General features: G+C 46.7%; 1 protein-coding gene across 1 annotated transcript in view; it reads left to right on the top strand.

Moving 5' to 3' along the window:
* The window catches only part of dlgap3 (discs, large (Drosophila) homolog-associated protein 3), a 70,249-nt gene that overhangs the window by 49,987 nt on the left and 6,076 nt on the right, over positions 1 to 14,186 (top strand). The window contains exons 3-12 of the mRNA XM_058046308.1: positions 3,618 to 4,786; positions 8,527 to 8,741; positions 9,021 to 9,123; positions 9,188 to 9,404; positions 10,049 to 10,584; positions 11,809 to 11,903; positions 12,525 to 12,744; positions 12,820 to 13,114; positions 13,241 to 13,332; positions 13,917 to 14,063. Coding sequence (XP_057902291.1) covers positions 3,692 to 4,786; positions 8,527 to 8,741; positions 9,021 to 9,123; positions 9,188 to 9,404; positions 10,049 to 10,584; positions 11,809 to 11,903; positions 12,525 to 12,744; positions 12,820 to 13,114; positions 13,241 to 13,332; positions 13,917 to 14,063 — 3,015 coding nt within the window. The 5' untranslated portion in view covers positions 3,618 to 3,691. The remainder of the gene's footprint in view (positions 1 to 3,617; positions 4,787 to 8,526; positions 8,742 to 9,020; positions 9,124 to 9,187; positions 9,405 to 10,048; positions 10,585 to 11,808; positions 11,904 to 12,524; positions 12,745 to 12,819; positions 13,115 to 13,240; positions 13,333 to 13,916; positions 14,064 to 14,186) is intronic.

Genomic DNA, 14,186 nt, shown 5'->3' with positions numbered 1-14,186 from the left:
TCCATGATGGAGCTGGTACCTTTGGACTCTACTGTACTCTCTCCTACAGGGCTAATAAAAACCGCACCATTGTTTTCTGCTCATCCTCTCACTCTCTCAAATGCATCGACATATCAGCATGGAGCTCACGCTTCATTGTATCTGCGGTCCAACAAAGCCAGTGTTCAGGCACACAATGCTCGCCGCCTCGCAGCATTAGCCATTTCAATGAAGGCAAAGGCAGCGGCTGGCTCGTGCCTGCCTGCTATTGTCTGCCTTGTAGCAAAAAACCAGACAATAGCAATACATATTGCATTTTCCACATGTATGACATGGATGTCTTGCTCGTGGTCAATGCAGCTCAAAGAAAATGCTGTGCAACATTCCACCTTGCATTGGCCTAAAATGTTGGACAATTCCCACACAGTCTCTCACTCACAGTTCACTGGGAGCAATTAGACCTTCAGTATCTTGCTCAAGGATACGCCGATGGGAACCTCTGCGCGCCTCAAGGTTTGAACCTGACACCTTCAGATTACAGAGCGGCCATTCTATTCACTGGATGGGGGGGAGAATTTAATAGGGTAGTCAAGGTCTTGAAGTTATAGTACATCACTGATGTGAAGTACCCTGTGACCCGTGCTCTCATGGAGATAGCGAGGACAGCGGGCCGACTCAGCTGTTAGCAAAGTGGGTCAGAGCAGCTGGCATGATCGCATAAATATTTAATGAAAAGCGCTCCAGAGTAAAGCCTCTGCAACAGTCAGGTTGATGCTAAGCAGTGTTAAACATCAGCAGCATGACAGCGTGTTGTCGCTCCAACTCCCCACTGAATAGTTGGGGCTGCAAATTCAGGGAGAGGAAAGATAAAGATACAATCCATCACAAGCGGATATGCGTCCATCAAAGAAGTTGGTATCGAGTCAGTACATTGCCGACATGGGACTCGGCAAATTAAATTTACCTGAATATGAAACGTTCTCTAAGCCTGGAAATAAAAAGAAAGATAACCGTACAATGTTAAGTGCATGAAACCCAACCTTCATGTCAGTGATAACAGTTGTGATGATTATCAACACATATTTAACATTTAATATTAACAACAGAACGTGTCATATCGGTATTTGAAAAGGCAGTATTATAGTCCACAAACTTTCTTGCCCTTTCTCTCCATATTCATGCTGTCCTCGGTCTCCTCTTGGATAAAATGTGTATCCAGACATTAGTCACCAGCTGGTATTATTGCAACTGATGTGTACAACACAGCTAGCGTTTGTGGAAAAATGCCGGTTGATTGTGCCGCTGTAGTACTGAGGATAGCAGTTGCTACAAGAGCGTACAATGCTTCTGGCCTGAAATTTGGACAAGCTGTATAGAAAATTGATAGAAGACTTGTTTCTTGGCCTAGTTATTCAGTTTAGCATTTATTATGTGGGGCGGCACGGCGATCAAGTGGTTAGCGCGCAGACCTCACAGCTAGGAGACCAGGGTTCAATTCCACCCTCGGCCATCTCTGTGTGGAGTTTGCATATTCTCCTGGTGTATGCGTGGGCTTTCTCCGGGTACTCCGGTTTCCTCCCACATTAAAAAAAAACATGCTAGGTTAATTGGCGACTCCAAATTGTCCATAGGTATGAATGTGAGTGTGAATGGTTGTTTGTCTATATGTGCCCTATGATTGGCTGGCGACCAGTCCGGGGTGTACCCCGCCTCTTGCCCGAAGACAGCTGGGATAGGCTCCAGCACCCCCTTGACCCTCGTGAGGAAAAAGCGGTAGAAAATGAATGAATGAATGAATTTATTATGTGCTTCCACACATGTACTAAAAATGTTAACCTTCAAGTTTGGGGATAACATCCAAAAAAGACTGCCTTGGTGAAGCAGATGACATATCAAGATGTCAAGAATGAAAACAAACATTTGCTAAAAGGCAGAGAACCAGATGGACATGTTAAAAGGGAAGGCTGGAGGAGGAGAGGAGCGTGGCGAGGGACAGGCGTGACTGCTGGATGGATAGAAGTAGGTCAGGAGGAGCGGCTGAGAGGAGAAGGTGACATGTGGAGGGACAAAAATAATAGGAATAGCTGGAAACTTCCTCTGCTGCTGTCTTTAGGGTTGTGTGCGTGTCACAGTGATTGGCAGCTCCTCTCGCCAGCAGCCTGCCACAAAGCCGTCTTGATAAACACCTGATTTAATTTACTCCTGCAGGCATAACGACATTGTGCACTTTGTTGTCTATTCACACTGCTCATTGTATTGTATCAAGCCTGTTTGGTGTTGGTGTATTTGAATATACACAAGGACGTCTTTATATTTGTGGCCTTCAAGTATGTATTGTTTACTCTCACCAGACACTTCCACAATCTAATGATGAGCTTTCTCCAAAAAGGAGATGCAGGCTGTCATGGCTACACCAGTCACTTGGCTGGATGCCGTTGAACCTCCCGCAGAGCTCCTCTCATTCAGCCAATCAAAGCCAACTGGCCACACGCTATACTGAATGATTATCTTCCCATATGTCCCCCGATGTCTCATCTGTGCGAGCACACATGCGCCCGCCGAGTTCCAGGCTCCTGAGCCAATTTAACTCTAACCATATTTAAACATGAAGAGAGACGCATATGTGCATTAGAACGTCGCTCTTTTCTCACAATTACTGTGTTGTTAGAGCAGTAAAGTGGTTAATAGAGATGTGATCATAGCCACTGCTGCCAATAAACTCTCTTTGATTCCATTTGGAATTGAATCATCGGTTGTAAAGCACGTGGTGACAATGACTGAGATATTATTCTTATTTTTCGTACAGCATACAATATATGATAATGTTGTTAGCGTCTTCGAGTGCATTGATTTCACATTCTGCATTTGTTTGGTTTGGTTCAGCCCCCCATCGTGTTCAAGACAATGGTATCTGTGTTAATTGCAAGCACTCATATGGTGAAATGATGCCATAATTGATCGGGGAGAAAAATGTATGAATAAAATCAGATCCCCGACCTTGGCCTCCGCAGGATGCAGTCAATCGATAAACACGCCGTTTGCCTCTGCTGTAAATCATGTGACTGTGCAGAGAACCCCTTTAGGCATGGATGGAGGAAAGAGGCAGACAACATGAGGAAAGGGGTGGACGTGCACCATGAAAGACCTGAGGTGGAAAGCAAAGAGAAAGACTAATACTGTTGATATATCAGGCCGCCAGCCATTAAGATGAACGAGCTAAAGAAATCTGTCTGTGGTCGCTCTCTGGAGCTTGTTGGATGGATGCTCACCGTTACTCTGCTTGATTTAGCATTTTTTCGCTGGTAAAAAAAAAAAAAAAATGAAGCGTACAGCAATAAATATGTTAATCAAAAGACAAAACATTGTTTTCACTTTCACTTCATCATGCCACTTCACAGAAGACAGAAAACAATCTCCAGATCAATCTGCAAAGTAATCAACTTCAAACAAGTCACATTTCATACCTGAGTTTACTCAAGGTACTATTTTCAAGAATTATGCTTTTTTGTTCAAAGGATGCCATGGGTATTTTGACCGTTATGCAACTAAATTGTGAAATATCTGCTCATTACAAGCCAGAATAAATGATTAAATAACATTTCCCCCCACAGCTAACCACAGCTCCTTTGTGCCTGCAGGTGAGACTTGTGCAGCCCTGTCACGCCCACAGCGCCCCCTTTCCGCCCGGACGGCCCATCACGCCCCGGTGCATATGAAAGGGTACCATGTCAGCCGTAGCATGTCTCAGCATTCCTCTGGTGGTGGCGGAGGAGGCCCCTGCCATTGCACCCCCGAGGACTGTGACGGCCCAGGCAGAGAATACTATCACGGTCACAGCGATGGCCACTACTATCCTGCGGGAAGTGCAGCTGAGGCCTTGGCGCTGGAGAGGCACCATTCCCACTCCCATTCACATTCTCATAGCCACTCTGGTGGGGGCACCTTCCCCCGCTCCCACCTCAGCCATCATCCGCCGCCTCAGTCGTTTGACTCGTGTGAAGACTGTTTGTCATCAGGTCACGGAGGGAAGATGCACCGCATCCCTCCAAACCTGATGGACCAGTTTGAGAAGCAGGTGCCCTTCCACCCTGATGGCTTCCACACGTTGCAATATCAGCGCACCACCAGCGGGGGCGCTGAGCCACGCAGCGAGAGCCCCTCGCGTATCCGCCACCTCGTCAACTCCGTGCAGCGTCTCTTTGCTAAGTCCCATTCGCTGGAAGCCCCATCCAAACGGGAGTACAACGGCACAAGAGGAGGTGGGGACTACAGAGGTGAGAGAGGAGGAGGCCACAGGAGTGGTGGGGAAGACGGCGGGGGTCACTACTCCGGCCACCAATCTCGTTCTGCTCGGAGGAACAAGTCAAGAGAACGCAGTAAGAGCGGGGACTCTCGGCACGAGTCTGGGAGACGACACCGTAGCAGGACAGCTGGTTGGTGGAGCTCTGATGACAACCTGGATAGTGACAGCAGCTTCCTGGTGAGTGGCGGCAGGCGGGGATACCCCAGTGGGCACGAGAGCCTGGATGCAGCCATCCAGGAGCTCACCATGAAGAGGCCCAAGGAGCGAGGTGGTGGACCCCCACCCGGGGAGTGCATGGCCTGCACCACTATTGCCCTGGCCGGAAGTGAAGGGGGTGGACACCACAGTCACCCTGGTCATTCCCTGAAGAGGAGCACGTGGTCGGCCATGACAGTCAGTCAAGCCAGAGAGGTGTACCCTTCCAGGGGGGGCGGAGGAGGCTATGATAAAGCCCTGGTGCCTATTGAGAACAAACTGAAGGAAAGGACGCTCCACTATCTGCAGGTGAGTGCATACCTACAGGATTTTGCATAAGAGGCAAAACACTAGTAAATCCTGTGCAGACTTTATGAAACGTACGCTAGCGTCTGTTCATGCCCACACGAGTCTGCTGATGGATCGCGTTGGGTTCTCAAATTGCGTTCGCACGCCTGGCAATTTGCAGTTAGCGTAAGCAGCAGCACCAATAAAAGGAAAGAAGGCAGCAGACGTAAATGTGGCATGCTCACCACAAATCAACAAACCAGTGTGAATAGCGTTTAGCCCTGACAAAAGCAGACAAAGAGAGCAGAAGGGTAGGCAGAAAGTGACGTGACTGGTGTAAGAAACTACGACGCTGTCAGATCTCACAGTGGAGGTTGTGGTCAGTCACTTGGCCACATTGTGCAGCACCGATCGGGCCCTATAGGTAGCACGCTTCTTTAGATGTGCAGAAAAGCTAACCGCCTGCTGTGTCCGGAAAGCCACCTGCCTTCTCCTCTTTCTGATGCCGCTCCCCACCACAGAGCGTGTGCGTCACTTGCTGGTTATAGAACACTCCCTGCTGGGCCTGAGGTCCACTACGTGATGTCATAAGGCTCTTTATCTTCCCACCGGTGGGCCAAATATGTCAACATCCTGTGCATCATGTCTTACATGGACATGGTGCCCTGTAATTGCCTTCTACACCTGATTTTGCAAAAATAGTCTTCAGTAAATGAACACACTTAAGATTACATGCCAAACTGATTGTCTCTCACTTTTTTTTCCAGTGCTTCTTTCACTCGTTTTGTGCACTTCAAATTCTGATTGACATGAAGGCACACGCACACACGCATGTATCGAGTACTCACAAGTCCCCCGCTGTGTCGCTGCAGAAGCACTGCTACAAAAACAGCAGGTAGCCACAGAAGTCCTTGGTGTTTCGCCAACTTTCATCCTTTAGCCACAGCTGAGGTCTGCAGATACAAAGCGCGTGTGTGTGTGTGTGTGTGTGTGTGTGTGTGTGTGTGTGAGAGAGAGAGAGAGAGCGAAAGAGAGAAAGTGAGTGTGTGTTTCGATGGGCCTGTGAAGTCTGACACATTGATGCATGGCTTCTGAGCAGCTTCCTTAAGGCAAAGCATCAGCTCTAATTTGGTGCCTTGGTAATTGTAACAACAGAGCTTTATTTATATTACACATTTGACAGGATGGAGAGACCAAATGTTTTTGTAATTTTTAACCACAGTTTGAGAGAGTTAATCTTCTATTGTGTTCATGCAAGTGGAATGAAAGGTATTCTCCAAATGTGTCACCATCAGAATTCATTTCAACTTAACAATTCCGGCACTCAGATTTTAATATCTCCACGTTGGCGTCCCACTGCCACTGCCTCTCAAAGCCCTGTCATCAGGCATAATAACATTAATCATGCTTTATTAAAGGGCAATTCAGCTGGCGGCCTGCAGTCCAAATCTGGCCTGTGCATGACTTAAAACCAGCCTGTGACTTCAGTTTGTAAAATGGAACTGACTAACATTTTGTTGTTGCATAGCCAAGTGATTCTCAACTTGTGGGTCAAAGAGCTGTTTTGAGTGGGTCGCGAAAAAATTGTCCATCACCTTGCATTCTTGTCCGTGCTCTTTCCTTGCTGCGCCGCCATGAGGTGCGAGGCATGTTTATAGCGTGAACGACCTTGAGTGGGGTCAGAACTGAAGGTGCCGTCTGTCCGACACACAGCTGCTGATACCTGCTGAAGAAGAGTACACCATAAAGAGTGAGACAGCGTCTCACAGCTGCAGCTCGTGTTGTGTTGTGTCCATTTAAAAATAATTATATTTTTGCCCAGTACAAAATTGTCATTGACGCATTCAAACATTCGGTGAGTAATAAATAATGTAAAAATGTCATCAAATGCCCATCATGTGTTGATCATAAAATGCCTGTGTCTGATAGATAAGGAATGATAAAAAAGTGACATGGAAAGAACTATAAAGTGGCAGCAACAATGATAGGGAAACATACCGGGGGTGAAAAGATAGGAATCCAAGCTTAGGGACTGAAAAGAGATAAAGGTGATGGTTGTCACAGGGGCAAAGCAAAAGAAGCAGGGAAGAGCAGGATGAGAGAATGGGAAGCGATAGTGAAAGACCACAGGGGTTGGCAGATTAGACCCAAACATATTTTAAGTGATGACCTTAAAAATGGGGCACTCGGGTGGATGCCAAAGCCTCAGGCATTGACTTTTGTGTGTCATTTCCATGTAGGTGTGTGACTACAGATTGTTGCTTTCGTTAAAGTTTTGTGGCTTTTTACACTGAATCATCTTGGACTTGCACTAAAATGTGCATGAATGCACCACAAGGTTTAGTGAAAACATGTAATATGTAAACGTGTAATATTGCATAGTGTGCTGCACTGCAGTTCTACATTCATTCCAGTGGAAATGTATCCTGTATGTTTTTCCACAATGCAATTATTGTTGTTTCATTTGCTTTATGTCAGGTTTCTGTGCCTCATCATTGTCCTCGTTCCTGACTGTGTATGTTTTTGTCTTCTCATCAAACTCTCATTGCTTTGCCCATCTGTCTTCTCCGCCTGTTTTCCCGTTTCTTCTCTCTTCTTCATTTGTTTTTCACTTTGCCCTCTCTCTTTCATCACCTCGTGCGTCCGCATGGGCGTTGGCCACCTCTCCTGTCTGTCTCTTTACGTTTTGTCCGTCTGTCCGCCTTGCTTGGCTACCTGCCGCTCTTTGTTTTATTTGTCAGCACGCGACTGACGCTTGCTTCTTTTCTTTCTGGCACGTCAAGTGTTTCTCCAGCTGTCAGAGTTTCTCTCTTTCTGTAAGTCGCTGTGTCGCATTCTGGCGCCATCTCGATCATGTGCATGTGCAGCCCGTTCTCAAGGGAATTTAGTAGGATTTCAAACAAAAACTAATGGACTTTTGGGGTTACTGGAAACATGTGTTATGTATAATAATTCCTTTGACATACCATGAATGCTGTAATTTTAGGGAGTAATGTTGTAGTCACATCACATCATCAGCATTTTAAAGCACATGCAGAGGTAGATGAAGCCCCTGGATGTGGACCACTCATGATACCTCAAATGCCAGTTAATATGAAACTAGGGATGTCCGATATTGGCTTTTTTGCAGATATTGTCCAACTCTCAATTTCCGATACCGACATGTACAATATGACATGTCTCCTGTGGTGGAATGAACACATTTTTGTAATATCAGTTTTCATGATTGGGGAAAAAATCTGATACCAATATCAACCAATATTACATTTTTATGCTGCTATTGGGCCGATAAGGACATCCCTATATGAAACTACATTAGGAGGTTGCCTGCAGCCACAACTGCTAATAACAAAGTGCTAATTAGAGACTACACAGTTGTTTGCTGTCATAGAAAACACAGTTGAAAATTAAATTCAAAGTAAATTAAGTGTTGGGTCAACATTTAATTGACTTTGCATATAATGTCTCATTCTTTAGAGACCGTGCATGTGCTTTTGTGATCACCCTAGTGGTGGTGTGTTTACTTGAACTCAGCATGTACGTGTTCTACGTGGCTGTCTTCCTGTCTGACAGGAAAAAGTTTTTTACAACAATAACAAGTATTGTTATTTCCAATACCTCATCTGACCTGCTTAACCCATAAAAAGACTTTTCATCAGCCTTGCCGTGTGTCAACAAGCTTGTACTCCTCACAACTATGTCGTATTTTCTCATCGCTGATAGTTTCATTGTGGATGTTCACATAAATGTCAATGTTGCAGGTTCCTTCAGAAGACTGGGGTGGCGGATATGGCGGTGGCGGCGCCACAGACAGCGGAGGGGAGATTCCCTGCCGCCGCATGCGCAGTGGCAGCTACATCAAGGCCATGGGCGATGACGACAGCGCCGATTCGGACAGCAGCCCCAAAGCGTCGCCAAAGTCCACCCTGATTGCTCAGAGGGATGCCTTCAGACGATCCATCAGCATGGATCAAAGGTCAAACGCTGCATACACGCTGTTTAGCATAATCACGATACAACACATTCACACTGCAATCTGTTTACTCCGCTACTGGTTTGTTTGTCTTTTTGGTTGTTGCTAGTTTTGACATTTATCTGTGACATTTAATGTGTCATTGCATATTTAGAGACGGATGTGAGTCATAGTGATGACATATCCAACAAATCGCATGATCTCACTTATTTGACTGGGTATTTTAGAGCTTAGTACAGACACCATTGTAGTAATACTAATGATGGTTTTGTTTAACTTTAGGTATTCGTGTAAACAGTGTACAGACTCCTACCCCAACAGCCGAACCACCCCCAAGAGCCACACCCGCTCCCGTAGCTACACCCGCTCGCTGACTAGCTCACAGGTAATAGTCACTGTGTGACTGTTTTGGTTGGAGATCGAAAAACTGAATTAATTGTTTGTTTTAGTTGGGAGACACCCTGAACAGACAGTTTGAAGCCGTGTGCGAGACCATGTTCGGAGAGGTGGAGTCCCAAGCGGTCGAGGCCCTGGATCTTCCTGGGGTGTTCCGCACACGGAGCCACAGCTACGTCCGCGCCATCCAGGCCGGCTGCTCCCAGGACGACGACTGTCTCTCCGTCTTCTCTATGTCAGGTCCACAGGGAAGCATCAAGGGCGGGGCTGGTGAGTTTGTGTGCCAGTTTGACCCTAGAATGGATTCTGTCTATTGCCACTTTTCCTGTGGAAATGGGTTGGGATGGATTTTAGGATTTTAGAGGCTGCTTTGTGCATTTGTTTACACACTCGTGAAAACTCCAAGCTAAAACCAAGCAAATCCGCTGAGATGAATTAAAGCCTCTGGGAAGTGTCAGTAGTCATCTCCCTCACCTAACACAATCCCACCTTCACCTGCAACCACGCAAGATGTGTACTGTGTGCATCTGTTCAGCAAAGCTGTGAAGGTGGAGGCGAAGACTAAGGAGCGGGAAGCAGTTGTCATTTTAATATCTCTAAGGAAATTGCTTCATCTTCTTAAGAGGTAGACTTTGGCTAGCTTAAGGGAAGAGTCACTTCCTGCCTTTTGCTGAAATGCATGCAACAAAGCTTATTTATTCTCTTTTTCTCATCAAATTGTTACATCATTTATTTTTTTGTCCCTCTATTTTTTACCCCTTTCAATGTTGCGCAATGTTTCCTCCCCCTTTCTTCTTCCAGTCTGTCCCTTTTGTAAGTATCCATCCCTGCTCCCCTTTGAGATGATACCCCTTTTTCTCTTAACAGCCCACTATGCCTCTGTCTTCCTTTCTCCCACTCTTCTGACACTTCAGTCTTTCCTTATCGCAAAGGTGCTCCTCCCCCGCTCCCACCTCGCATGTCAAAATCTTCGCTATCCGTGCGTGCCCAGAGCAGCACAGAGTCTACCCAGGACGCCTACTATCAGAGCAGTGGACAGCTCGTCGCCAGCCACATGCGCCCCAAGCAGCACAGTAATTCAGTGGACCTGGGCTGCACCGACGGACCATCGGGACGCTCCTCCAGAGTGGGCTACTACACCGCCACAGGCCCAGGGCGTTCCCGGCAGCACAGTAACTCGGCAGAGAGCCTGGACGGGGGGGTCAGGGGATCGCGGGAGCTGGTGCCCTATGGAGGAGGCCCGGGAGTCGGTGTGAGGGCCAAACACAGCAGCTCAGCTGACAGTTTGCTGGAGGGGCCGCCGAGGCCAGCCAGGGAGAGGGACAGTCGCGTCGGGGGAAGCCTGGGGAAGTCGGTCTCACTGCCTCAGAACAGCATTGTTTTGAGTAAAGCTGGAGGGCAGGATGATGGATGTGGCGGGAGGAAGTGGAGGCCATCCATTGCTGTGCAGGTACGAGGAGAAAGTCCCTCAAATGTATAAATGTCACTTTCCCAGGACTCTTAAAAACTAAAATATCAGCACTTTACGTATACTGTAAACGTCAGCTTTACAGATGGCACATCAATTCTGACACTACTGTTGGTAGGTTTTTCCCTTCTTATTTAATTGGGGCATGGCGTCTATTCCGCTGAACAAATAGGTATACCTCCCTTCCTGACTCACATCAATTACAACAAAGTGACATTTATCACTAGATTGGCTAACTAAATCATAGTTTAAATACTGGAAACATGACATGCGTGACAGTACAATGCAAATGCACTGACCTTAGACTTCATTTAGGAAATCATTCTGTTGCTTTCTTGCCAAGCGGAGAGATGAGATGAGCGATTACATCGCCGTCTGGCCTGGCAGCTGTGTTTGTCATTCCCCCAGTTTCGAGTTTACTTATGATGCATACCAAACACACATTTCTGGCTGACTCATGTCAGACTTTTTTAAATTATATATATATATATATATATCACATTTTTATTATTACAGCTCATGGTGGCCTATCATATCCCAGCAAGGTCTTTTGTTGGTGTCTGTTTTAATTATTCCGCCTCTTAATACGTACTGCTGTCATGACATAATGTCAATTTAAAATAATCAACGGTAATAGGAGTGCACACATGAGAATGAATAGTGCTCCATTTCTAAACTGCAAATGGCATGTATAAATAATAAATGTATGCATAAAATGAACTGTACAATCCTCACCATTCATCTTGTTTATCTGTGCAGGTCAGGTCATTGCCAAAGGGGCTCATGCTAACAGTTGGCATTAATATTGCTCCTGTCATTTTAAACTGACAGTGTCCACTACGAAGAAGCTATAGACACAGGAAAAGTCGACATGTAAAGACGACCACACTATAGAAATATATACAGTATATTCTATGCAATTAGTTGTTTAAAAAAAGAAAAGAAACACGAAAAATACCCGATTTAGTCGGCGTTGATTGCTCACGTTTCGGTAGCTATGACGTCATTACATATACAGCACCTGCTTCCTGGTGCCTCCGATGATTGCTTCTTACCTAGCAACAGCAGGGGTGAATTATGATTGGACTAAAAACGGAACCGCAAAGAATCGCGACGAAGAAAATATTTAAGTCAATGAGTGAGTTGTTGTGTTGTACTTCTTTTATAGCCTGTGCGTTTTATTGTGCCTTTTCTCCTGTATGGCAGGTGGACAGCTCTGAGACTCTGTCAGATTCAGACGCAGAGGGCAAAGCTCTGACAGAGGTCCACTCCATAGGAGTCCAGGTGGAAGATGACAAAAGGTAATGAATAGAATGTTAAATATATTCCACCACTTTAGACTTGCTTATGTTGTGACATTTGCACAAGTGCAAATTCTATATTTAGTCCCAAAATATGTAGCTTCATCAAGAGCTTCATCATTTCTAATGCATAATTTACAAAAGCCTTTATTTTAGTCTGGGGCCCCCCCATGGGCGCAGACACCTTTAGTTGATTTTGCCACTGGATTCTATTTAACATTTCATCAGACATCACAGCTTGAAGTCTTTAACACCTTCTGCTTTGTTTGCAATTAAAGTGCACTCCTATTGTTAGTGTGCCACATGCTGGAGTCTCAGCCAAGGCTATTCAAGTCTTCCAGAGGTCATATTTTCTGAAAGCTAAGGACTTTACTATTGGACTTATTTTGTATACGTCAATACAAATGGCATAAATGCTCGTCGTTTGACGCGCACTTGATGTGTCATATGCCAGATGACTTACCACTAGTGAGTGAGTACTATTGACTGCAATGGCAGCGTGACGGTCACTGCTTAAATTATCGGGATGAAGGGGGGGGGGCATTTTAAAGAGGCTTTCGCGTGCAATGGCACCGTGTAACCGGATGACTCTCGGCCTGCTGTGACTTCCCTGTGTCGCAGACGGGCCCGTTTCAAGCGCTCCAACAGCGTGACGGCGAGCGTGCAGGCAGACCTGGACCCCGAGGGCTTCCCAGGGCTCAGTGTTGCCGTGCCAACGCAGGACAAGAGCCTCCAGTTTGGCTGCTCCTTCCAAAGGCACTCGTCAGAGCCGGAGTCAGCTGGCCAGTACACAGAGTGCCACCGCACGGTGCATACACAAGGACAGTGGGCCTACAGAGAAGTATGTGCGCAGGCCATGGAGATGCACTATATGAGCAAAAGTATTGGGACACCTACGGGATGTGACTCATTCCAGGACTTCATCCAGAGTGGCTACACCACTGAGGCGTGTCCAGGAGACCCACGGTCACATCAGCATCAGCACCTTCCTCCACGTTCCCACTCCCCGCTCCCCCTCACATCTGAGCGCGCGTGGGCAGGGACGCCGTCCCTTGAGGGCCCCCGCAGCCTCCCCGACTCGGGCCGAGCTTCCCCCTGCACGAGAGACGGCGAATTCTTCCTGCGCCTCCTGCAGACTGAAGTGGAGAGGATGGAGGGCTGGTGCCAGAACATGGAGAGGGAGGCGGAGGAGAACGAACTCCCAGAGGAGAGTGAGTTTGCAGAAAGGGTGACCTTTGAAATCAGAAGCAAATGCAACACATAAACAACTTCTGTCATCAACCTCTGCTTTGTGTTCGGCACCGCACCCCCCCCCCCCACCCCCATTTTCTCTCCAGTTCTGGAGATGATTCGCAGTGCAGTTGGCAGCGCCCAGATGCTCATGTCTCAGAAGGTTCAGCAATTCTTCCGCCTCTGCCAACAAAGTGTGGTGAGTTTATGCGATTGCATTCAAAGTCATGACAGCACACATTACAGCCTGCTGTGAGCCGCTGATGCAACTTCCCAGAGGAAATAATACAAATGATCTGTTCCAGGGTCAAACTGTCTCCGGCATACAACTGTATAGGCAATTGTTTCAGTAACATTTTGGCGTACGGGTGTGAAAATAAGTGAAACACTTGTAATGTAACTTTTAATGGTAAAAATGCAAAAGTTACATCACGTTTACACTGACTGTAAAACCAAGACTTATCCACTTTTTTCAAAGTCACTGCTTTGTATAAATGATACAAACATGGAATGGAGGTGGTATTACAGCGGTAAGAAAACACGGATGGGGGTGTTCTCTCGCCCTATTGTCACTGCAATGTCGCTGTTTAACATGCCTTGTCACTGTGTGAAGGTGCACACACTTGCGGCAGTATCCCACTTTGGTGGCTTCATCTGGCATGGCTTTAAAGTGGCCACTTTGCAGGAGCTTGACTAAAAAAAGATCGACGGTTCATATATTTGCAACCAATAGTTATATTTAGTCAATCATTATGTGCCTCATCTGGTCTCCCTCTATCCCAGGACCCCTCTGCTTACCCCCAACCCACCTCTCAGGACCTAGCAGGCTTGTGGGACCTCCTCCAGCTCAACATAGAAGACGTCAGGGTCAAGTTTCAGGATCTCCAGAGGCTTAAAGACTCTGGTTGGAAGCTCCCCCCTGAAAAGAAGGTGAGCGATCCGCGGGTCAAGACGGCCCTGGTTTGCCCTCAGCACCCCCCCAGAGCTAAAGTGGCCGTGTACAGAAGAGTAGCGCAGATGTCTTCCAAAACTTTGCATTATAAGAGCGATAAG

Source organism: Doryrhamphus excisus, chromosome 14 (assembly GCF_030265055.1).
Source record: "Doryrhamphus excisus isolate RoL2022-K1 chromosome 14, RoL_Dexc_1.0, whole genome shotgun sequence".
In the NCBI taxonomy this organism is placed as follows: Eukaryota; Metazoa; Chordata; class Actinopteri; order Syngnathiformes; family Syngnathidae; genus Doryrhamphus; species Doryrhamphus excisus.
Note: the sequence above shows the minus strand (reverse complement) of the source record. Positions and strands in the feature narration are given on the sequence as shown.